Source organism: Chionomys nivalis, chromosome 7, assembly GCF_950005125.1.
Source record: "Chionomys nivalis chromosome 7, mChiNiv1.1, whole genome shotgun sequence".
In the NCBI taxonomy this organism is placed as follows: domain Eukaryota; kingdom Metazoa; phylum Chordata; class Mammalia; order Rodentia; family Cricetidae; genus Chionomys; species Chionomys nivalis.
Genome location: NC_080092.1, coordinates 95,939,945 through 95,963,338, shown reverse-complemented (window position 1 = coordinate 95,963,338; position 23,394 = coordinate 95,939,945). Strand labels below are relative to the sequence as shown.

At 49.6% G+C, this 23,394-nt stretch overlaps 1 protein-coding gene across 1 annotated transcript in view; it reads left to right on the top strand.

The window, feature by feature from the left end:
- Grb2 (growth factor receptor bound protein 2) overlaps nt 1-4,897 on the top strand; it is a 65,224-nt gene extending 60,327 nt beyond the window's left edge. Inside the window, exons 5-6 of the mRNA XM_057776664.1 lie at nt 2,382-2,550; nt 3,094-4,897. Of these exons, the coding sequence (XP_057632647.1) occupies nt 2,382-2,550; nt 3,094-3,279 (355 nt within the window). The 3' untranslated portion in view covers nt 3,280-4,897. The remainder of the gene's footprint in view (nt 1-2,381; nt 2,551-3,093) is intronic.
- Nucleotides 4,898-23,394: the final 18,497 nt, after the last annotated feature.

Below are 23,394 nucleotides of genomic sequence, written 5' to 3'. Positions count from 1 at the left end.
GATGCTTGCCTGGCACGGGTGAGGTCTGGGCTCCCTTCCTAGGGCAAGCTCTGCCTACAACCGGGTATAATCCAGCACTCAGGAGGTGGAAGCAGGAGAATCATATGTAGTTGGGTTTTTTTGGTTTGGTTTGGTTTCGTCCCCCTCCCTTGCTCTTTGCTCTTTTGGGGGGCCCACATCACCCAGCTCCCAAATAAATCACACAAGGAGACTTTCTGTTTCTGTTTTTTGTGAATGCCCAGCCTTAGTTTGGCTTGTTGCTAGATAGCTTTTCTTAAATTATCCTGTCTGCCTTCTGTCCTGGGCTTTTTCCTTTTCTTACTTCTGTATCTCTTGCTTTTACCCCATGGCTGGCTGTGTAGCTGGGTGACTGGCCCCTGGTGTCCTCCTCCTTCTCCTGCTCCTTGATCATTTTCCCTTTCTAATTATTCTCTCTGCCCGCCAGCTTCGCCTATCCTTTCTCCTGTCTTGCTATTGGCTGTTCAGCTCTTTATTAAGCCAATCAGGTATTTCAGACCAGCAAATTAACACAGCTTCACAGAGTTAAACAAATGCAATGCATCATTAAATAGTACTCCACAACATTCATAAGTTCTGGGTCATCCTTGGCTACATCATGAGTTCAGTGTCAGCCAGGACTGCATGAGACTCTGGCCAGTGAATGGCTCAGTGAGTAAAGGTGCTCGGCCTCCAGCCCAGTGACCTGCATTTGATCCCAGGACCTAAATGGTGGAAGAAGAGAGCTGATTCCTACGGCTCTGACTCCACGGCCACCCCACATATGCACACACATGCATCTGTAGAGATGTCATCTTAAAATTAAGCAAAACTTAGCCAGACTATGCATCTTTAATCCCAGCACCTGGGAGGCAGAGGCAGGCAGATCTCTATGAGTTCAAGGCCAGCCTGGTCTACAGAGTGAGTTCCAGGATAGCCAGGACTGTTGAGTTAATATGTGATCACTTGAGGAGTAAAATAAAGTGGTAAAGCACCTACCATGTAAACACGAGGGCCTGAGTTAGGGTCCATGGAGGAGAGAGAGATGCCTGGAGAGAGACTGCCAGCACTGACTTTGGTTTCCACACACATGCTCACACATGTGCGTTCACAGCCCCGGGAGCGTGCACATAGGGGTGAGAGAGAGACAACATGAAATCCTGCCTTTAAGGCAAACATCTTCACTGAGGGCTTTACACACACCAGTCTCCAATACTGCACTGGCTTCGGACCTTCAGAGCCTGGGTGAAAAGCCGTGGTAGAAGTGACCCTGGCTGTTAGTGACCCTTCACTCTCCGGAAGCCAGGTGCCTTCCAGACAGGACCCTTGGGTCCTGGATCCGCAGCCCTCCTGAGGCTCCTCCAGTGCATTCGCTTCTCAGTGAGAAAACATAATGAAGTCCAGCTGCTTTGGTCTTTCTTTCCTCCGTTCCAGTTACCAGAGACCAACTGGAAATTGCGGAAATAAGTCCTAGATTTTAAATAACTTTTATGATTTCATATTGCTGTAATTGTCTCAATGAAAATTAAACTTTATCAGATTATATGTGTCTATAGGGGAAAGGGGTGGGGTGTATCTGGGATTCAGTATCTGGTTTCAGATTTGCCCTGGGTGTTTGGAAGTGTCCTACGCTCCCTAGCTTGGAGCTCAGTGCTGCCATCTTCTGGGTTGTCTTTAGAACTCAACTCCCTGACCTTTAAGCCTTAAACTGAAGGAGAGGCTCCTGGAAAAATTTGAAGGCTTGGCAGTGAACGGGAAGCAGGGCCCTAGCTGAGTGACTGTCCTATTCTGGTGTCACCAGTGCAGACCCTGTGGGATGACCAGCGTCAGTCGGTCACACTTGTTACCCTTGCTCCACAGTGCAAAAGAGCTTGTCGTCCAGTGATAGAAATGTTTGTTTCATGTTTGGGTCTCATTACCCTGAAAAAGAAAATTTGTATGACAGTTCCTCAGTGGGAAGCATGGCTTTGGTGGCATACCTGTAGTCCCAGCCCTGGGGAAGCTGAGTCAGGAGGATCACCATGAGTTCTAGACCAGCTTAGCCAGTCAGCCCAAAGCCAACCTAGGCTAGTGTTTGAATGTCACGTCGCTTTTTAACATTTAAAGCAGACAAAATTGTAACTTCGTTAATGGGCTGTGTTAGGAGATCCACGGGCGTCTTCAGAGTGAGCCGAGTGGGTGGACTTGCCCTCTGTGGGGGTTGTTGCTGTAACCAGCAGTCAGGAGAGGTCTAGGGGAGGCCCCCGGGACAGTCCCCACTCTCCAGCTGTGCGGCTATTGTACCCACAAGCTCCGAAAGCCGCAGCAGCTCCCTTGGGCACCTTCAGGTTCGGGGAGCCCCGCGGAGCCCTGTGGCTGCTTCATGCCTCTTTTCCTCTCTGCAGGTTTGGAAATGATGTCCAGCACTTCAAGGTGCTCCGCGATGGGGCTGGGAAGTATTTCCTGTGGGTGGTGAAGTTCAATTCTCTGAATGAGCTGGTAGATTACCACAGATCGACATCCGTGTCCAGGAACCAGCAGATATTCCTGCGGGATATAGAGCAGGTGCCACAGGTAAGCCGGAGCTAGCGGGGCCACCACAGCACCTCCCTGTGCACCAGGCTGCCTTCATCCACACCGAGGGTCTGCAGCTGGCATTGGGTGGTTTTGCCACCAGAGAGAAGTGCTTCCAGCCCGGGCAGCTGTCGGGGAGGAGTGTCTGCACACCCTTGTCCCTTGCTTACTAGCCGGAGTTTTGGTCAGGACTGCTTTGATTTGTGAAAGCTTTGTCCTGTACAACCTAAGTGACTGGAACGCAGACGTTTTCATACCTGTGAGCAGCTGTGCTACACACAGCACGTTACTGCTCTTCCCCATTAGCTTACTGTGGCCCGTTGACCACTCGCAGCAACAGCGGTGTGTGCCCTGTGCTTTTGAGTCTTAGTAAAGGATTGCGCTAAACCCACCTAGGACTTAGCGGTGGGTAGGAGTGGAGGGAGGGCAGTGGGAGGCTGCTTTGGGAAGTGGGTGGATTTGCACGTGCTCACTCACTGAGCACTTGGCTCTCAAGGCAGCTGGCAGCATCAGCAATACCGTTTCCCTGCTTCTCTTTTGCAGCAGCCAACGTATGTCCAGGCACTGTTTGACTTTGACCCCCAGGAGGATGGCGAGCTGGGCTTTCGCAGAGGAGACTTCATCCATGTCATGGATAACTCAGATCCCAATTGGTGGAAGGGGGCCTGCCACGGGCAGACCGGCATGTTCCCTCGCAATTACGTCACCCCAGTGAACCGGAACGTCTAAGAAGCAAAGGAGATTATTTAAAGAAAGTGAAAAGTTGAGACCATTCTCGAGAATTCCACTCACATGCTGCCTGTCACAGCCTGTGAGGGAGTGCAGAACACCTGGCTGGGTCCTGCGGTGACCCTCGCACTTAGGTTGAAACTTCGGGGGGGTGGGAAGGGGTGTTTGATTTCATAATGCCAAAACTTAACCTATTGAATTGAATTACAGTTTTTATTACAGAATCTCACCGCTGCTCCTGTTCCCCTCCTGTGTCCTCCTCCTCGTCCTCTCTTTCCTGTTCTTCAGTGCATGACGTTTAAGGCCACATATAGTCCCAGCTGATGCCAATAATAAAAGAAAAGAAACCAAGTGGGCTGGTATTTTCTCTATGCAAACTGTCTGTGGAGATGGATGGACTTAAAGAGCTGTGTTCTTCACACACAAGGGGCGGCCAGGGCGCCTGGGCCCTTGGCTGGGCATCTGCCTCCAGCCCCAAGCCTGGAGCACTCCGTCAAAGCTGGGCTTTGTAGGGAAGGAGGCAGGTTGCGCACCTGCGGCCCCTGAGTCACTGCAGACCTGCGTCTCCTCCACTGTCTCCCCTTCAGGTGCCGCTAAGATGTTGTTTTTCATAGTGCCTTTTTCCTTATTTCAAGGGTGTTTATGAGTGGTGTTTTCACTTTTTAAAAAAAATAATAATAAGTTAAAGACAGTCCAGAGCTTTTCAGCCGATTAGCCCTCTATCCTGTGTAAATGTTTCCCTCTCAGGGCAGGGAAACAGGATAGAGGAAAAGGGGCCGGGAGAAGCAGAGTGGGTTTCCCCCATCTGGGTGGGCCAGAGGTCTTGGCGGACTCAGCTCCCTGGCCTCCAGTCTGAGTTGTGGTCTGCCCTTTCTATGCCTGGAGCCAGGAAGTGTCACACAGAAGATGGAGGAGCGGGTGGCATCCACGCTGACCCTGCTTCCACTCTCACAGGCTGCACTCAGGTGGGAGATGAGAACGGCTTTTCATTTTTCTTGCTCTTAGAACAAGGTCCTCGCTCTCAGTTGTGTTTTCCACCGGCTCAAGAGCGTGAATAGCAGGACTGGGTGGGTTGTGTGTGCACCTGTTATGCTGCCCCCATTCCCAGAAGCCCTGTGAGGCGGAGAGACCAAGACCGCTCAGAGCTTATCTGTCTCCTGTGAGCTTTGGTTCTCTAGTCACGTGCCTGTCCTGTCCTGTCCTCTCCACCCAGCCTCCTCCCACAGCAGCAAACAAGGCTCCCTGTCTCTCTCTTGGAGTTGGTGGTTGTCCTTGGGCTACTGGCTTCTTCAGGGTGGGGTCTCCCCTGGACTCTGTTTTACGAGTTGGACTCAGCCCTGGGGGGCGACCTTCTGGATCGAGCGTGTTCCCGCCCCTCCCAGTTCTGCTTCTTTCCCTGCTGATGATAAAAGTAATCTCTGGAGTTACACCTGGGCCATTTGATTGTTTTATTTTGGAATTGGTGTATATCATGAAGCCTTGCTGAACTAAGTTTTGTGTGTATATATTTAAAGATCAGTGTTTAAATAAAAAGACCTATGTACTTACTCCTTTAACTTCTGCGGATAGCAATTTGGTAGGTAGTGATTAACTGTGAATAAACAGACAATGAATTCTTCACCGTGTATCTTTATTTCTCCCTGATGACGTCTTTTTTATAGACAGGGTCTCTCTCACTGTGTAGCCCAGGCTGGCCTGGAATTCACAAGGGTCCACTACCTCTGCCTCCCGGTTGCTGGGATTAAAGGCTTGGAGTTTGTTATTACACCTTGGCATATGTAGCCCCTGTGTTCCTAGGACAAGTGATGTAGTTCATCATTTGGAAACTGGTTCAGACCAAGAGCTTTGGGGATCGAAGGCTGAGCTAATAAGGCCCCTCCCCCTCTGCTGAAGCTGGAGAAAGGCTGATCGCAGAGGAAGGGACCCTGGCTGCCGCTGGTAGGGTTGAGACGAGGCTGATAACCACATCTATGGGCCGGGACACACGCTGCAAGGGTTAATGGTTGAATAAAAGAGAAATTACTTTGAGCAAACAACCTCCTGTGTTGTCACAGCTAGGGAGTTTCCGGGTGCCACCCCGCCCCCTTGCAGTATAAGCAAGATGGAGCTGTGCCTGTCCCACCGTGCTGGCTCTAGTGCTGTGCAGACTAGCTACCTTGAAGCTGAGCAGACGTTCCCAAGATGAGGCCATCAGAGTGAAAGGCAGAAACCCACGGGTTTTTTGGTGGTTTTTTTTTTGTTGTTGTTTTTTTGGTTTTTCGAGACAGGGTTTCTCTGGCTTTGGAGCGTGTCCTGGAACTAGCTCTGTAGACCAGGCTGGTCTCTAACTCACAGAGATCCACCTGCCTCTGCCTCCCGAGTGCTGGGATTAAAGGCGTGCACCACCACCGCCCGGCCCAGAAACCCACGTTTATTGGGGGCTGGAGAGATGGCTCAGTGGTTAAGAGCACTGGCTACTCTTGCAGAGGTCCTGAGATCAATTCCCAGCAACCACATGGTGGCTCACAACCATCTGTAAGGAGATCTGGCGCCCTCCTCTGGCGTGTGGGCATATATGGAGGCAGAATGTTGTGTACATAATAAATAAATCTTAAAAAGAAACCCCATGTTTGTGCCCTTGGCTCAGTTTGACTGACCCCTTCCTGCTTTGAGGGCTTTGTTTTTGCCCGGTGCTGGAAATCCAAACAGAGCCTTGCACTTGCTAAGCAAGCACTGACCTGGGTCTCCAATCCTAGGAAGTCCTTTTCTGTTCGGTGGCTTCAGAGTTCAGCATCAGGAGGAGGAATAGAACTGGCCTTCAGGTGCTCATGTTGAGTCACAGACTTCCTGATGTGTGCTTCTCTGCTTCTCCTGTGGGTCAGATTCCAGGCAAAGTGTGTGCTTAGGACTCCCCTGGACAGACGTCTACCAGGACCAGCTTGGCTTGTGAAAGCTATAGACTCGGCAAGGCCTTGAGGATACCACTAGCCAACCTGGCCTATTGCGGGGCTCCCCTGGTCCCAAGACTACATTGTATACCCAGAAGTTCCGTATGAAATGAGATCACAAGGCTGTGATGAACAGCTAAGTATTTCTAGCCTGACTTGCGGCACCAGCCAGCCATCTTCCTCTTGAGACTTGTCACCTGGCCCTGCTTAGAAGCCAGGTGACCTTCAGGCCCAAATATTTATTTTGGAAAATTCCTAGATAGCTAGAGGGAAGTGAAGGTAGGTTTCTATGAATGTGTCTTCAGAATACTGAAGTGTGGCATTTACCTGTTGCGGAGGTTCCCCAGATCTGAGCCCCAGTTTGCCCTTGAGAAAGAATTTTGGAGGGCTTCCATATATGTTCATGGTGGGGGGGTGGTCCTTGGTTTTTCTGTCTTTTGTTGTTTTGTATATATTTTAAGTTTTGGAATAGGGTGTGCCTGTGCAGCCCTGGCTAAACTTAGATTTACTTGCCTGCGTGCTGGTTCTGTTTGCTTTTTCTTTTCTTCAATATTTTTGGAGATTTTATTTTTATGTGTATGAGTATTTGAGTGCATCTGCCATGTGTGTACTGTAGGGTAAAAGGGACAGCCAAAGAAACACAACCAGGCCCTGAAACCAGAGCCAAGGAAACATACTCTGCCCTTGCCCAACTCAGTACAAAAACCAGCCAATCCCTGAGCACGAAATCCAACCAATCTCTGAACTTGTCCAAATTCAGGGATTGAAATCCAACCAGTTCCCACCCTGGAAAGACTCCACCCCTAAGCAGCCCTATATAAATAATAAGCCCTGGGCCTGTTGAGTTTGCTGCTGCCTTTTTCTACCATGGCAGAGGCAGCCGCCCTCCTGGATTCTTCCCTGCAGAAGAATGAAATTCGGATGAGCAGAGCAGAGTGGAGCAGAACACTTGCTGGGGGAGCCTTCCCCGGCAGAGCTGTGACACCGGGGACCTCTCCCTGGAGCAGGGCTATAAACTTCTAGGCTTATGGTGACTTTGTGGTCCTCCCTGACTACTGATGGTGTTACAGACACTTGTGCTATGTGGCTCCTAGGAATAGAACCTGGGTCCTCTGGAAGAGCAGCCAGTGCTCTTAACCAGTGAGCCACCTCTCCAGCCTCTGACTTTTGTTTTTGAGGGAAGGTGACAGTAGCATAGGACGGCTGTGTGGTTGCTATGTAGCGTAGGACGGCTGTGTGGTTGCTATGTAGCGTAGGACGGCTGTGTGGCTGCTATGTAGCGTAGGACGGCTGTGTGGCTGCTATGTAGCGTAGGACGGCTGTGTGGCTGCTATGTAGCGTAGGACGGCTGTGTGGCTGCTATGTAGCGTAGGACGGCTGTGTGGCTGCTATGTAGCGTAGGACGGCTGTGTGGCTGCTATGTAGCGTAGGACGGCTGTGTGGCTGCTATGTAGCGTAGGACGGCTGTGTGGCTGCTATGTAGCGTAGGACGGCTGTGTGGCTGCTATGTAGCGTAGGACGGCTGTGTGGCTGCTATGTAGCGTAGGACGGCTGTGTGGTTGCTATGTAGCGTAGGACGGCTGTGTGGTTGCTATGTAGCGTAGGACGGCTGTGTGGTTGCTATGTAGCGTAGGACGGCTGTGTGGTTGCTATGTAGCCTAGCTGAGGCTTGCCTTGGACTCCTGTTCCTGTTGCCTCCCTGTCCTAAAAATGCTGGGGTTATATGCATGGACCACTATGCCCAGCTCACTTAAGAGCCCCCATTCCACGCACTTTTATTCTTATAGGGAAGAGGTGTATGAGACATTGATTCATGTATCCCAGCCCAGGCTGGCTTCAGACTCACTAAGTAGTCAATGCTGGCCTTCAACTCCTAATCCTCCTGCCTCCACCTCCCAAGGGCCAGGACTACAGAGATGTACCATCAGGCCCAGTGTGGAGTCCTCAACAGTCTGGAGGCCTGGGTCCCCTCAGCAACTAGCAGATTCTCTGTGATGGTTGCTAACAAAGTCCTAAGGAAAAGGGGGATAGCGGCTCACACCTGTAACAACACTCCAGAGGCCTAGCAGGGAGAAGATCAGGTTGTGTTCCAGGTCTTTCTGGGCTACAGAACTGAGAACTCCCTGTCTCAAAAAAAAAAAAAAAAAAAAAAAAAAAAAAAAAAAAAAAAAATTTAAGGGGCCCATTGTACCAGGGTTGTTGATGATTGTTAGACATGGAAAAGTATACCCCTTTAACCCAGCACTTGGGGAGGCAGAGGCAGGCGGGTCTCTGTGAGTTCAAGACCAACCTGGTCTACAGAGTGAGTTAGTTACAGGACAGTCAAAGCTACACAGAGAAAAGAAGGAAGGAAGGAAGGAAGGAAGGAAGGAAGGAAGGAAGGAAGGAAGGAAGGAAGGAAGGAAGGAAGGAAGGGAGGGAAAATAAAAGAAGGAAAGGAACATGAACATGAAAGTACAATTCCATGTGCCAACAACTCTGTAAATGTTATTGGTACTGACGTTGGCCAGTTGACCGGCCACCAGTTGACCAGTCACTTGCTAACTCACAAAGGCATTAAACACTACTTTTAAAATGGGCTGGAGGCCAATCCAGTTGGTTTATCAGGGGAAGGCATTTGCCACCAAACCTGACAACCCTCAGAGCCACGTGACAGAGTGGGAACTGACTGCTACAAGTTGACTTCCATACATATGTCATGGCAATCATGCGTCCCCATATGCAAGCACACTATAAAAAAAAACAAAAAACAAAACCAGGTGTGGTGACCCACACTTTTAATTCCAGCACTGGGGAGGGAGAGGCGGGCAGATCTCTGTGAGTTTGAGGCCAGCCTGGTCTTCAAAGTAAGTTACAGAATAGCCAAGACTGTTACACAGAGAAACCCTGTCTCAAAAAAGAAAAAAAAAAAAAAGCCGGGCGGTGGTGGCGCATGCCTTTAATCCCAGCACTTGGGAGGCAGAGGCAGGCAGATCTCTGAGTTCGAGGCCAGCCTGGTCTACAAGAGCTAGTTCCGGGACAGGCACCAAAGCTACAGAGAAACCCTGTCTCGAAAAACAAAAAAAACAAAACAAGCCGGGCGGTGGTGGCGCACGCCTTTAATCCCAGCACTCGGGAGGCAGAGGCAGGCGGATCTCTGTGAGTTCGAGGCCAGCCTGGTCTACAAAGGGAGTTCCAGGACAGGCTCCAAAGCTACAGAGAAACCCTGTCTCGAAAAACCAAAAAAAAAAAACAAAAAAAAAAAAAAAAAAGATGATTGCCAAGCATGGCACACACCTTGAAGCGCAGCACTCTGGAGGCTCAGGAGGTTCAGATCTCTGAGTTTAAGTCCAGTGTGGTCCCTCCAGGACAGCCAGAGCTACATAGTGAGACCTTGTCTGTAATCGAGGGCTGGAGGAGCCAGGAGAGATGGAACTTGCTTATAATCCCGGCATTGAGGAGGCTGGAGACTTCTGCCTGGGCTCATGAAAGAACCAGGTCTTGAGAGCACAGTAACACACCAAATACAGACCACAGAGGCAGGGGTCCAGGCTTGACTCCCGCCCAGCTCTAAGCACGGTTTGGGGTTTTCCAGATACCTCCTCAGCACTCAGCTCGAGGCTTAGAAAGCACAGTTCCTCTCACTGTGAGTCAGCACCTGGACCTGGCTGCCTGCACATCCCTTCCCGGTGCAGCCCGAGGTATGAAGTCATGGCCAGGCCCGGGGTCAGGGGTCAGCTTCTTCCCCGTCTCCTGGAGGCACTGTCGGGACCCCTGGTGACAGTGTCGCCCATAGCGCAGCACGTAGCCTCTTCTGCTCTGGAACCGAGGGACTTCCCCATTGAGAAGCAGGCTGAGGAGAGCCTCGTCCATCCCCCACAGATCAGCAGCCTCCTCCAGTCCTGCCCTGCAGACATCACTGAGTCATCCTGAGACTGGAAATTACCCCATTTTGGTCTTCGACTGTACTACTAGGGAGGTGTTCTGCCCAATTCTTAAACTGCAGTGTGAGCTAGGGGCTGAGTGACTGCAGAGAGGAAGTGGGGGATTGCATGCAAACGGGACGGATGGAAGATACCATCAGCGTGATCTGCCGGTATAGTTATTTGAACAGTTCTTAATGGGTGGGCTGGAGGTATAGCTCATCGGTAGCATGCATGCTTAGTGTAGGCAAAGCCCTGGGTTCCACATGGCGCCCAGAACCAGACAATAGACCCATAGGGCACGTGGAGCAGGGTTAGCTGCGCTGTGCAGGTGAAATGGCTGAGTGCCTGGGGCCAGCTCAGAAGTGCCCTTAGCAGCCCTCTGCAGTGCAGTCTGGCCGGGCCAGTGGGGCTCTGATCCAATTGCCCAGTGATGTCTACCTTCCTTCATTTGACACCAGAGGCTTCCTTCTGACCTGCACTTAGCTAATGTGTTTAATGTTTAAGTTTAAAAAATAAAATAGCCGGGCGGTGGTGGCACACGCCTTTAATCCCAGTACTCGGGAGGCAGAGGCAGGTGAATCTCTATGAGTTCGAGACCACCCTGGTCTACAAGAGCTAGTTCCAGGACAGGCTCCAAAGCCACAGAGAAACCCTGTCTCAAAAAAAACCAAAAAAATAAAATAAAATAAAATAAAATAAAAAATATAATAATAAAAATCAAACTCTTTAAGCCTGGTGGCTTCTGCCAACGATTCAGGAAGTGGAGGCAGGAGGATTGGTGCTAATTTGAAGCCAGCCCAAGTTACATAGCAAAAGCAAGGCCAGCCTAGGTTGCAGTGTGAGATCTTATCTCAAGGAAACGAGGGGCTAAAGAGAAGGTTCAGTGTCGCGGCCCCCCTTGTCCAGCAAGGATGACGCGACCACCAGAGCTCTTCTCACTGCAGTTTATTCCAGGACTTTATTCACAGCAATCTTTTCCCTTCTCTCTTCCTCTCTCCCTCTTCCTCTCTCCCTCTCTCCCGGGCCCACCTCTCCCAGCCCTTAAGTAGGCCTGGGCCGCCAACCTCAGATTGCCAGGTGGGCACTGCCCATAGGTCCACGCATATGCAAGCATCTGACAGTCATTGCATAATAGCATAAGTCAGGCCTAGTTGATATTAGAAGTTGATTATCACAGAGAGCACTCGCTTTCGGGATCGCGGAGGGCGGGAGCCAGCACCATCAGGTGCGACTCCACACAGCTCTCTACATTGCCATCAGGTGTGGCTTCATGCAGCTCGCTACAGTTCAGTGGTTAAGAGCACTGGCTGCTCTTCCAGAGGACCCAGGGTCAATTCCCAAGACCACAGCTGTCTGTAACTCTAATTCCAGGGGATCTGACACGTTCACACCAAAGCACATAAAATAAAGTTAAATAAATTAATAAAAAGAAAAAGATAATAAACTGGGTGGTAGTGGCCTACATCTTTAATCCTAGCACTTGGGAGGCAGAGGCAGGTGGATCTCTGTGAGTTCAAGGCCAGCCTGGTCTACAAGAGCTAGTTCCAGGACAGGCTCTAAAGCTACAGAGAAACCCTGTCTCAAAAAAACCAAAAAACAAATAAACAAATAAATAAAGCTTGCCTGAAGAAACAGCCCCACTGGTCAGCCTTACAGACCAGGCAGTAGTGACACACAAGTTTAATCCCAGCAGCCACACTCGTTTGCCATAGAAACTGGGTGGTAGTGGTGCACGCCCTTAATCCCAGCCCTAGAGAGGACTATAAAACCAAAGGAAATCCCAGCACTTGGGAGGCAGAGGCAGGAGGATCTCTGTGAGTTCGAGACCAGCCTGGTCTACAAGAGCTAGTTCCAGGACAGGCTCCAAAACCACAGAGAAACCCTGTCTCGGAAAAAAAAAAAAAAAAAAAAAAAAAAACCAAAGGAAACAGCTGTCAGTCAGTCTTGTCCTGAGGATTCCCGGAGGCGGAATCACCATTTTGGACTGAGGTAGAGGTAAGAGCCAGTAGCTGGCTGGTTTACTCTCTGATCTTCAGGCAAGCTTTATTTTTTAATGAAATATCGCTACACAAATCAAGGAGGATGGTAATGTCAGCACGTTATTAGTTCTGTATACAGATGTTTTGTATGTGTAGCTTACATGCCATGAAATGCCGCCATCTTGGCCTTCAGTCAACATCTGGATCAATTCCCCTCCCGTCCCATCCCTTCTGAGGCCTAGGCTTCAGCAGCCTTTACCTTTGTCCTGCTACCTCTGCCTCTGTCCTTCCTCTCTGGCCTTCAGGCCCCCCCTGCCTGGTCATCTACAGATCCAGAACCTGTCAGGTGGCCTAACTGTAAAGCCCACCTGAGAGCCCCCCTCTCATCAGACACAGGGAACCGCGACTTCCTACAGCCTCCAAACCCCAGGACGTGCCCCCTCCCCTGCTGCCCCGGCTGTGTGTCTCTGTCAACTCTGGGGCTGTAGCCCTGCCTGACCGGTGTCCTCTGCCCTCTTGCTCACAGGCCCTCTGGGTCTTCACCTGCCGCCAGGAGAGTAGGAAAGGGGTCAGCCCCACCCCCACCCCGCTCAGCCACGCCCCCAGGCAGATTGTTTCCTGCCTCGGTGAAGGGTTTGTAGCCTTGAATACGTGACTTTTCTAAGACTCAGGGACAGGAACTTGGATTGATAAAAGGATTGAGTGAGGTTGACAGGATCACTTAGGGCACATTCTGTGACATAACCAAATGGCAGGAGGCCAGGCCTCCGTGCTGGAGCCGGGACCAGGTAAGACATCCTGTGTTCGGCACGTGCCTAAGCCCCATGCTGTTGCCCAAAGTTCATTCGTTTCTATTGGCGCATTGTCGCTGGGGATGAAAGCCGGTTTGAATATGCTAAGCAATGCTCTACCTGCCACTGAGCTACGCCCCTGACACCCTTTTGTCTTTAAGACAGGGTCTCTCTATGTTGCCCTGGCTGTCCTGGAATTTGTTGTGTAGACCAGGCTGGCCTTAAACTCAGAGTCTCCTTCTGAGTGCTGGATGTAAAGGCGTGGGCTGCCACAACAGCTATGTGTGTGTTTCTACTTAGGTCTGTGTGGTAATTCTAGCACTCAGAAGGCTGAGCAGGAGGGTCTGGGCTAGCCTGGTGTACATGGCAAGATCCAGGACTGTTCAGACTCTGTCTCAAAAATCAAAAAACAAGCCGGGCGGTGGTGGCGCACGCCTTTAATCCCAGCACTTGGGAGGCAGAGGCAGGTGGATCTCTGTGAGTTCGAGACCAGCCTGGTCTACAAGAGCTAGTTCCAGGACAGGCTCCAAAACCACAGAGAAACCCTGTCTCGAAAAACAAAAAAAAACAAAACAAAACAAAAAAAAATCAAAAAACAAAAACCAGCTTGAAAGCCAGGCTTAGTGGCACACAACTTTAATTCCGGCACTCAGGAGGCAGAGGCAAGCAAGTGGGTCTCTGTAATCTGGAGGCCAGCCTGGTCTACAAAGAATTCCAGAACAGTCAGGGCTACAAAGTGAGACCCTGTCTCAAATAAACAAACACACAAACCAGCCTGACCCAGGCTTGGTGGATCATGGCTATAACCCCAGCTCTCCAGAAGCTGAGGTAGAAGACTGATGTTTGAGCCAGCCTGTGCTATATGGTGAATCCCAGGCCAGCCTAGGCTAAATCTGATACTCTAGTTCAGTATAAACAAAATTCAACAGCCAGACACATCAGCACACTCCTCTAATCCTAGCACTTGGAGAGCTGGAGAAAGGACCTACAGCTTGAAGCTAGCCTGGGCTACATAGCCAGAAGCTGCCTTTATGCTCTTCAAAGGTTGAAGGTTTGGGGCGGGGTCTGGGCAGCCTTAATTCTTGAGGCTTCCTTGCAAGTTTGGGTGGCAGAACGGGAATCCTCCCTCCTCTTTCCAGGATTTCCCTGGCATGGTGTGCTTAATCTTTCAACATAAACCTTTGTCTTGTTCTAGGAAAAACAACAACAACAAAACCCTCTCAGTGCTGTTGTTTAGATCTTGTGAAATTTATAAACTGCCTTTTGAAGTGTGGGTAATTTCCTGAAGCTGGGTCTCCCTGTAGGGAGCTCGGCACAGCCCCAGGTGTGTGGCGTTGGGGACTGCCTCAAAGTCACTCTGCGGGAAGCCCCGCCTGTTGCTTAGGATCCCTGATGTCTGAATGTCTAACTGCTTTGTTGGACTAGTTTTTCTTCTATTTTTTTTTTTTTTTTTTTTTGGGACAGGAAGCTTGTAGCCCAGGCTAGCTTTGAATTCCCGATCCTGCCCTCACCTCCCAGAAGCTGGGATTACAGATACAAGCAAGCCATCACACGCAGCTTCGATGTCCCCCCCTTCCCTGTGCAGACTGCTGCTGTCAAACTGGAATGCCTTCTGAATGGGGCCAGGTGAACCCCAAGAGGCTTCGGCACTTCTTAGCTCTCCCTTCACTGAGACTGTGCTAGGAATTGTGCCAAGCGAGCCCCACCATCCTCCGAGGAAGCTGTTTAAATTGCATCAAAATCTCTGACAAAATACAACACGTTTTTTTCTCTAGAAGAGCTATGCATCCTTCTGTAACGTAACTCAATCATGTGGGTGGAGGATACGGGAGTGCATGAGGGCATATTCCACAGCACACAGAGGACAGCTCTGGGGTCAGCCTCCCTCCCTGCCTTGCAGGTCCCAGGGATTGAACTCAGGCCATTGGGCTTGGTGGCAGGCCCCAAATCAGCCATCTTACCATCCTGAAATGAAATTCTTTTATTATTTATTTGTTGGTTGGTTGATTGTTTTTTTGAGACAGGGTTTCCCAGTAGCTATAGAGTCAGTCCATGAGGTTCTTTTTATTTTATTTATTTATTTATTTATTTATTTATTTATTTATTTATTTATTTATTTGGTTTTTCGAGACAGGGTTTCTCTGTGGCTTTGGAGCCTGTCCTGGAACTAGCTCTGTAGATCAGGCTGGTCTCGAACTCACAGAGATCCGCCTGCCTCTGCCTCCTGCATGAGGTTCTTTTTAAAAGGTTGTTTTTATGTGTGCGGATTTTCCGACTGCACACATGACCGTGTGCCATGTGTATGCAGTGTCCACGAAGACAGGAAGAGGGTGTCCGAGTCCCCTGTAACTGGAGCTATAGGTCTGTGAGCCACTATGTGGGTGCTGGGAATGGAACCCAGGTCCTTTGCAAGAACAGCCAGTGCTCTTAACCGCTGAGGCATCTCTCCAGCCCCGCTCCCCCAAAGGAGGCTTTTATACGAAGCTACAGCAGGAATGAACCTTGAAGACAACAGGCCACGCTAAACAAGCCAGTCACCAAGGACAAACACTGCAGGGCTCCACTTCCCTGACTTCAGAACAGGCAGGAATTACGGGAGGCGGGAGGCGGGAGGCGTGGGGACTTCCTGCTGCTGGGAGCATAGCTCCTGTGGTCTGAAGTTCTTCTGTTACTGCACCATGGCAAGAGAAATGAACGCCGCTGGTTTTTAATGTGTTTACCCTTTGACAGTTTCACGCATGTACACAGTGCATTTTAGGAACCTCCACCCTTTCATCTCCCCTTATGAAACTCTTGTTTTTCCCAAGAAGCCCCTTCCTACGTTCAGCTCTGAGTGTGTGCCCAGTTTGCTCGCTCGCTGGAGCAGGGCTTACTCTTCAGTGGCTCCTCCTCCCTTGGGGAAATGACACCTCCCTTTGCTGGCCACCTCCAACTGCCCACAGCCCCTGAAGGGGGTTGGGAGATGGGAGATGGTGGTGGGTGGTCTTGCTGAGAAATCCTTGAACTCCCAGTGATCCTCCTGCCTCTGCCTCCTAAATACCAGTAGATGTGTGACAGGTGTATAAGCCCTATAACCGGCTCCAAATTGTATTCTTCTAAACGGCTGGAGCCGGGGTGGGGCTGGAACTCACTGGTAGCAGGAGCGTGCTTGCCTGGCATGGCATGCACGAGGCCCCATGTTTAATTGCTAGTGCCACAGAAACATGTTTTTAACACCCAGAACAGAATAAGTAAACTTTTACAGTTTCTGTTGAACTGGGCGTGGTGGTGCATGCCTTTCAATCCCAGCACTCTGGAGGCAGAGGTAGGTAGATCTCTGCTGAGTTTGAGGCCAGCATAGCTTACCTATCAAATTCTAGGCAACCCAACACTCAAAATAAATAAATGAACAAACAGATGAATGAGACTTTCTGTCCACGAGGCAGAGGATTACATGCCTGTAATCCCAGCACTGGAGAGGCTGACACAGGGAGACTGTAAATTCAAGGTCAGCCTGGGTTACATAGAAAGTTCCAGACCAGTTTGGAAAAAGAAAAAAAAAGGAAGAAGAAGAAGAAGAAGAAGAAGAAGAAGAAGAAGAAGAAGAAGAAGAAGAAGAAGAAGAAGAAGAAGAAGAAGAAGAAGAAGAGGGGTGGAGAGATGGCACAGCAGGCAAGAGAGACCCCAGTTCAATTGGAAAAACTCCTAGCAGGTGGCTCACAATGCCTGCAGCTTCAGGGGCTCCAACACCCTCTTTGGCCTTCATGGCTAGCACCATAAATAAGCACATACAGCCGGGTGGTGGTGGCGCACGCCTTTAATCCCAGCACTCGGGAGGCAGAGGCAGGTGGATCTCTGTGAGTTCGAGGCCAGCCTGGTCTACAAGAGCTAGTTCCAGGACAGGCCCCAAAAGCTACGGAGAAACCCTGTCTCGAAAAATCCAAAAAAAAAAAAAAAATAAGCACATACAAACACATACACATAGATAAAAATTAAATAAGGAGATGGAGAGCTAGCTCAACAGTTAAAAGCTTGCAGAGGACCTGGATTCCGTTCCCGGCACCCACATACAGTGGCTCACTACTGCTGGCAACTTTAGTACCAGGGTACTCACCGCCCTCTTCTGGCCCTAAGAGCACTGCACTCACATGCATGTGCACCTCTATCACCACCGTGCACACACATAATTAAAAAAAAACAGAATCTGGGAGATGGAGACATGGAAGGGTAGCAAAGAGCACATACTGCCCTTGCAAATGACCCAGGTTCGGTTTCCGGTACCCCCATGGCAGCTCACAGCTGCCTGCAATTCCAGCCCTTGGAAACCTTGGGAAATGGGGGCACGAGGATTGAGAGTTCAAGGCGCACTTGGCTACCTAGTGGGCTGAAGGTTATATTATATGAGACCCTGCTCATATAAAATATTTCACATTGCAACTACTTATTCACATAGTACCTCGCTATGTGACCAGGCTAGCTTTGAACTTGGGATCCTTCTGCCTCATACTGACATACTGGACAGTTGTCTTTACCCATTGAGCCATCTTGTTACCTTCGAAAGACATGAATTCAATCCCTGGAACCCATACAGTAGAAAGAGAAAGGACTTGCAGATTGTCCTCTTAGCTCCACACTAGAAATAAGTAAATCAGTCAATCATTCAACAATAAGTTTTAAGCTGGTGTGGTGGTGTGTGGCCCTGGAGAGGCAGAGGCAGGGGAATCAACAGAAGTTAGGGGTCAGACAGGGTTACAGAGTAAGACAGGGTTACAGAGTAAGACCACATCTCAAACAATAAATAGACAAAGTCTTTTGTTTTGTTTGTTTGTTTGTTTGTTTTATTTTGAGACAGGGTTTCTCTGTGTAGCTCTGGCTGTCCTGGAGCTTGCTCTGTAGACCAGGCTGGCCTCAAACTCAGAGACCCACATGCCTCTGCCTCCCAAGTGCTAGTACTAAAGGTGTGAGCCACCTCCAACTGGTATAGACAAAGGTTTTTTCAAATCCAAGTAGATCTAGCTTGACAGCTCCCCTTCCCACTAACACCCCACCTACCCATCCACCCTGCCCCCAGCTGAGTGAAGAAAGCCCACTGCCAATCAACCAGCCCTTCCTTGCCAGATCCTGCAAGAAAGCACAGTGTGTTGCTGGGAAATGGTGACCAGGGGTGCTCTCCAGATGTGTATACACAGCTGGAAAGCCAAGAAAAGGTCAGATGACCCAGCTAAAGGGAAACGGGGTGGGGGAGAGGCTGATGTGAGACACTGATGGAGGAGACAGGGAGAAAAGAAGACAGATGTCTCCAAGAGGATGTTTTCGAAAGAACATGACTTCCTAATGTACCGCGGCTTTAGGAGGCCGTGTCCTTCGCTCCTCTGCATGTGTGTGTGTGTTGGGGTGTCCATGGATCATGTATGGAGGTCAGTGAGTCCTCTCAGATGTGGACAGCAAGCACCTGCACCCTGCCCAGATGAGCCATCTCACCCTCTCAACATTCCCTTCTCAGTCTTGGTACCTCGGGCTAGACTTGAATGTGTCATCTTTGCCGCGTAGCCAAAGATGACCTTGAACTTCTGACCTTCCTGTCTCTACCACCCCCCAGCTGCTAGGATTGCAGGCCTGCGCCATCACCCCTGGATTGTGAGATCTGGGGCTCAAACCCAGGGCCTTCTGCATGCTGTTTTCTCCGTTTGTGCCCTCAAGGAGTACTCCTCAAAGCAGTTCTTGAGATATGGGGGTGGGGAGGAGAAGACGCTTCCCTGTCCCCCCACCCCAGCTCCCCCAACAGTCTAATGGATGGGGCTGCACTTCGCTTCCTCCACGCCAGCAGAGTGGACACCAGCATCCCAAAGACAGCAGAAAATACCTCAGGGGCTCACAAAGGGTGATGTGCGAGGTGTCGCAGCCCACAAAGGCAGCTCTGGCTGAGAACTCTGGGAGCTGGGACCCCTCCCCCCACATCTCCCGACTCCTCTGCTGAGCAGGTCCCTGTCACTGGGCAGTGAATCCCCTTTATTTCTTTGTAAGTTTTCTGGGTTTCGAGCCCTGTGCTGAGTGAATCTGAAAATAACAAAAGAGGAACCGTGAGAAGCACCTCTCGTGTTGGCCCTGGTGCCCATGAGAACTTCCTCTAGAACATTCCGACACTTGATTTTTTTTCACGGGTTTCTCAGGGAAAAAAAAAAAAAAAACCTCAAAGTCTGAAATAAAACAGAAATGAAGCTACAACCATGCAAGAGCCTACGAGTGAAGGGCTATTTTATTTATTTATTTGTTTTCAAGACAGGGTTTCTCTGTGTAGCTCTGGCTGTCCTGGAACTCCCTGTGTAGAGCAGGCTGGCCTCAAGCTCACAGAGATCCGCATGCCTCTGCCTCCCAAGTCCTGGGATTAAAGGCACCCGGTCAAGTGAAGGTTTTTCACAGTTAAGTATTTCATATTTATTTGTGTATGTGTGCCACGGTGCACACGTAGTCAGAGTCAACTTGCAGAAGTCATTCTCTCCCTCGACCTGTGGGTCCCTGGGATCCAGCTCAGCTCTCCCAGCTTTGATAGCAAATGCCTTTCCCCTCTGAGCCACCTCTTCAGCCCAGAACTTTCACTCATAAATACTGAAACCTACAACCAAGATAGCCACATTCAACACCAACTGGGTGGGGCATCCACATAAGATTTCTGTTTGCCTTGGTTGGAGAGCCAACCCAGGAAGTGGCTTGCTCAGCTCCCGAGCCACACTCCAGCCACTCGGGTGAACACTTTTCATTCCCCACACGAAGCTATGATATCTAGAATACCTTGCTAAGTGAAGGAAAGCTCCCATGGGGACCTGCTATGCTCCAGGGTCCGAAACTGTATGGTGACTGTGGATCAAATTGGTGAACTTAAAAATGAGAGAACAAGGAGCATGAAAACAAGAATCCTCAGCCAGGCAGTGGTGGCACACGCCTTTAATCCCAGCATCGGGAGGCAGAGGCAGGTGGATCTCTGTGAGTTCGAGGCCAGCCTGGTCTACAAGAGCTAGTTCCAGGATAGGCTCCAAAGCTACGGAGAAGGAAACCCTGTCTCAAACAAGCAAACAAAAAAGAATCCTCATCCCTGGCCTCCAAAGAAGACAGATGAGTGTGGCGGCTAGAGCCTGCAATCGCCGCACTCAGAAAAGCAGTGGAGAAGAATTAGCAGAGGCCAGAGGCCAGCCTGGTCTACAGAGTGAGAACTTCTTCCAGAGGTCCTGAGTTCAATTCCCAGCACCTACATGGCAGTTCACAACAGTCTGTTCAAGAGCCCTGACAACCTCATACAAACATGCATACAAGAAAAACAGCAATGGACAAGAAATAAAAATAGTAAAATCATTCATTTAAAAAAAAGGGGGGGGGCCGGGTGGTGGTGGCGCACGCCTTTAATCCCAGCACTTGGGAGGCAGAGGCAGGCGGATCTCTGTGAGTTCGAGACCAGCCTGGTCTACAAGAGCTAGTTCCAGGACAGGCTCCAAAACCACAGAGAAACCCTGTTTCGAAAAAACCAAAAAAAAAAAAAAAAAAAAGGGGGGGGGGGCTTGTGCTCCTCTTGCGAAGAGCCCACATTCAGTTCCTGTGCCTACAATGGAAGATCACAATGGCCTGCAATTCCAGCTCCAAGTCATCTGATGCCCTCTTCTGGACTCTATAGGAACTGCATGCACCATGCACATACCCTCCCCGCCCACCCCATACACCTAATTACAAATAAACAATTCTTTTTGTTTTGTTTTGTTTTTCGAGACAGGGTTTCTCAGTAGTTATGGAATCAGTTCTGGAATTCACTCTGTAGACCAGGCTGGCCTTGAACTCACAGAGATCTGCCTGCTCTGCTCCTGAGTGCTGGATTTAAAAAAAAAAAAAAGGTTTCCTAGTGATTCTGGTGATTCTGTATCAGCTTAGACGGACAGTCATGGTTTCTTGCTTTGTTTTGTTTTTGTTTGGCTTTCTGGTTTTTTTTTTTTTGTTGTTGTTGTTTTTTTACTCATGGATCTACACGTCTTGGGCACACTGAAGTCTACCTTCTTCATCGGGATGGATGGAGAAAGGGAAGACAAGACACAGCAAGTCCCCTTCTGCTAAGCTCTGCCCTCCTACTGACAGCAGATTTCTGGGTGTCAGTTGCCCCACCAAAGCAGCCCAGCTGTGAAACACCCATCCTATTTGTTTAAGACCACGGCGACAGTTATTCCCTGCAAGGAGGCGGGGGATGTCCAGAAGAACTCTTAATAGGTCTGCTTAGGGCATAGTGAGGTCACACAAGGCTTCACTTCCCCAAGCTGACGGGAACTGTTATTTTTCTGCTTTATCTTTTCACATGACTGGATTTACTAAATATATTGAACTTAAATGACCAGATTGCAAATATGCAAAAATTAGGGCCGGGTTAAAAGCCCAAGAAAACTGGCACCTGCTCAGGTGTGTGCGTGTGGACAGCGCTTATCAACACGTGTTGAGTGAAGAGGGCAGGGTCAAACTGTACACGCGTGCAAACGACTAGTTCAACAGAGGTGGAAAAGGAGATACACTGGAGGAAAATGGCCTCTTCAATAGAAGGAATATTCCAGACGCTGAAACAGTTAACATCTAAATCTAGGGGGTGGCGCAGAACTTCAGTTCATAAACAGAGAAATTTACTCACACCGGGGCTAGGAAGATGGCTCGTGGGTAAGAGCACTTACAAACATTAGGAGTTGAGTTCAAATCCACAGCACCCAGATGAAAAGCTGTGCCTGGCTGTAACCCCAGGAATAAGGAAGTAGGGGAGGGTAGAGACAAGTGGGTTCTGGGAGCTCACTGGCCAGCTAACATAGCCAAACAACAGTGAACTTTGGGTACACTAAGAGACCCGGTCTCAAGGCAGTAAGATGGAGGAAAACACTCGATATCATTCTCTGTCCGTCCTGTGCACACAGGGATGTGCACAACACTCGATATCATTCTCTGGCCCTCCTGTGCACACACTTAGATGCACACAACACTCGATATCATTCTCTGGCCCTCCTGTGCACACACTTAGATGCACACAACAGTCGACATCATTCTCTGTCCCTCCTGTGCACACACTTAGATGCACACAACAGTCGACATCATTCTCTGTCCGTCCTGTGCACACAGGGATGCGCACAACACTTGACATCATTCTCTGTCCGTCCTGTGCACACAGGGATGCGCACAACACTTGACATCATTCTCTGTCCCTCCTGTGCACACAATTAGATGCACACAACAGTCGACATCATTCTCTGTCCCTCCTGTGCACACACTTAGATGCACACAACAGTCGACATTATTCTCTGTCCGTCCTGTGCACACAGGGATGCGCACAACACTCGACATCATTCTCTGTCCCTCCTGTGCACACACTTAGATGCACACAACAGTCGACATCATTCTCTGTTCCTCCTGCGCACATAGGGATGCGCATAGCACTCGACACCCTGAACTTGAGGTTCTCCTGTTTCTTCCTATTGGGATCACAGGAGATGCCAGCATGCCTGCCTTGGGAAAATCTTTATGAACCTTTGGCTGTTCCTCCCACCCAAAGACGCAAATAGATTTCATTAAAATTAAAAATTTCTAGGCCAAGTAGGATTGATCAAACCGATGTGGAAAAAAGGAAAATCAGGAGTTACAGGTCATCCACAGTCACAAAAAAAGCCTGACGCCAGCTTGGGCTACATGAGAACCTATCAGAAAAAAAGCAAATTTCTGATATTGAAGGCTGATTCAGGAGTTGACTCAGTGGATAAAGGTGCTTGCTAACAGAACTGACACTAAATACAATCCCTAGGACATGGTGGAAAGAGAGAACTGGCTTCTGCAAGCTGTCCTCTGACCCTGCCTCCCCCCTCCTGTGTACCATGGCCACACACACAGTAAATCAATTTTTAAAAACGTCTGCAGAGCCGGATGTTGGTGGCACATGCCTTTAATCCCAGCACTCGGGAGGCAGAGGCAGGTGGATCTCTGTGAGTTCGAGGCCAACCTAGTCTACACAGCGAGTTCCAGGACAAGGCTCCAAAGAGACAGAGAAAGCCTGTCTCGAGAAAACAAAACAAAGAAAAAAAAAAACAAAACAAACAAAATAAACTAACCAGCCAACCAACTAAAAACAAACAAAAACTAGTACAACAAATGACTTCGGATACAACTTTTGCTTGTTTTGGGAGGACAGGGTCTCACGTAGCCCAGGCTGGCCTCGAACTCTGTAGCAGGGAAGGACGTTGAATTCCCCATCTTCCTTCCGGTTACCAAGTCACCCCGCCTGACTGTGTGACAAATGTCAGGGATACAGACCCCACTAAAGGTTCTCATCCCAAGAACCCATCCCCGGTCCTCCAGGCTAATAATGCCAGGCTTGCCTCTATCTTTTCCAAACTTAGATTATACGCATTCTGAGACTACACTAATTTGAATAAAAGTGGGTCAAGTTCAGAGAGCCCTAACCTTCCACACACACCCGCCGACTTCAGAGTCTCAAGCCACTAAAAGAAGCCGCCAAAAAAGTCGTAAAAGCCTG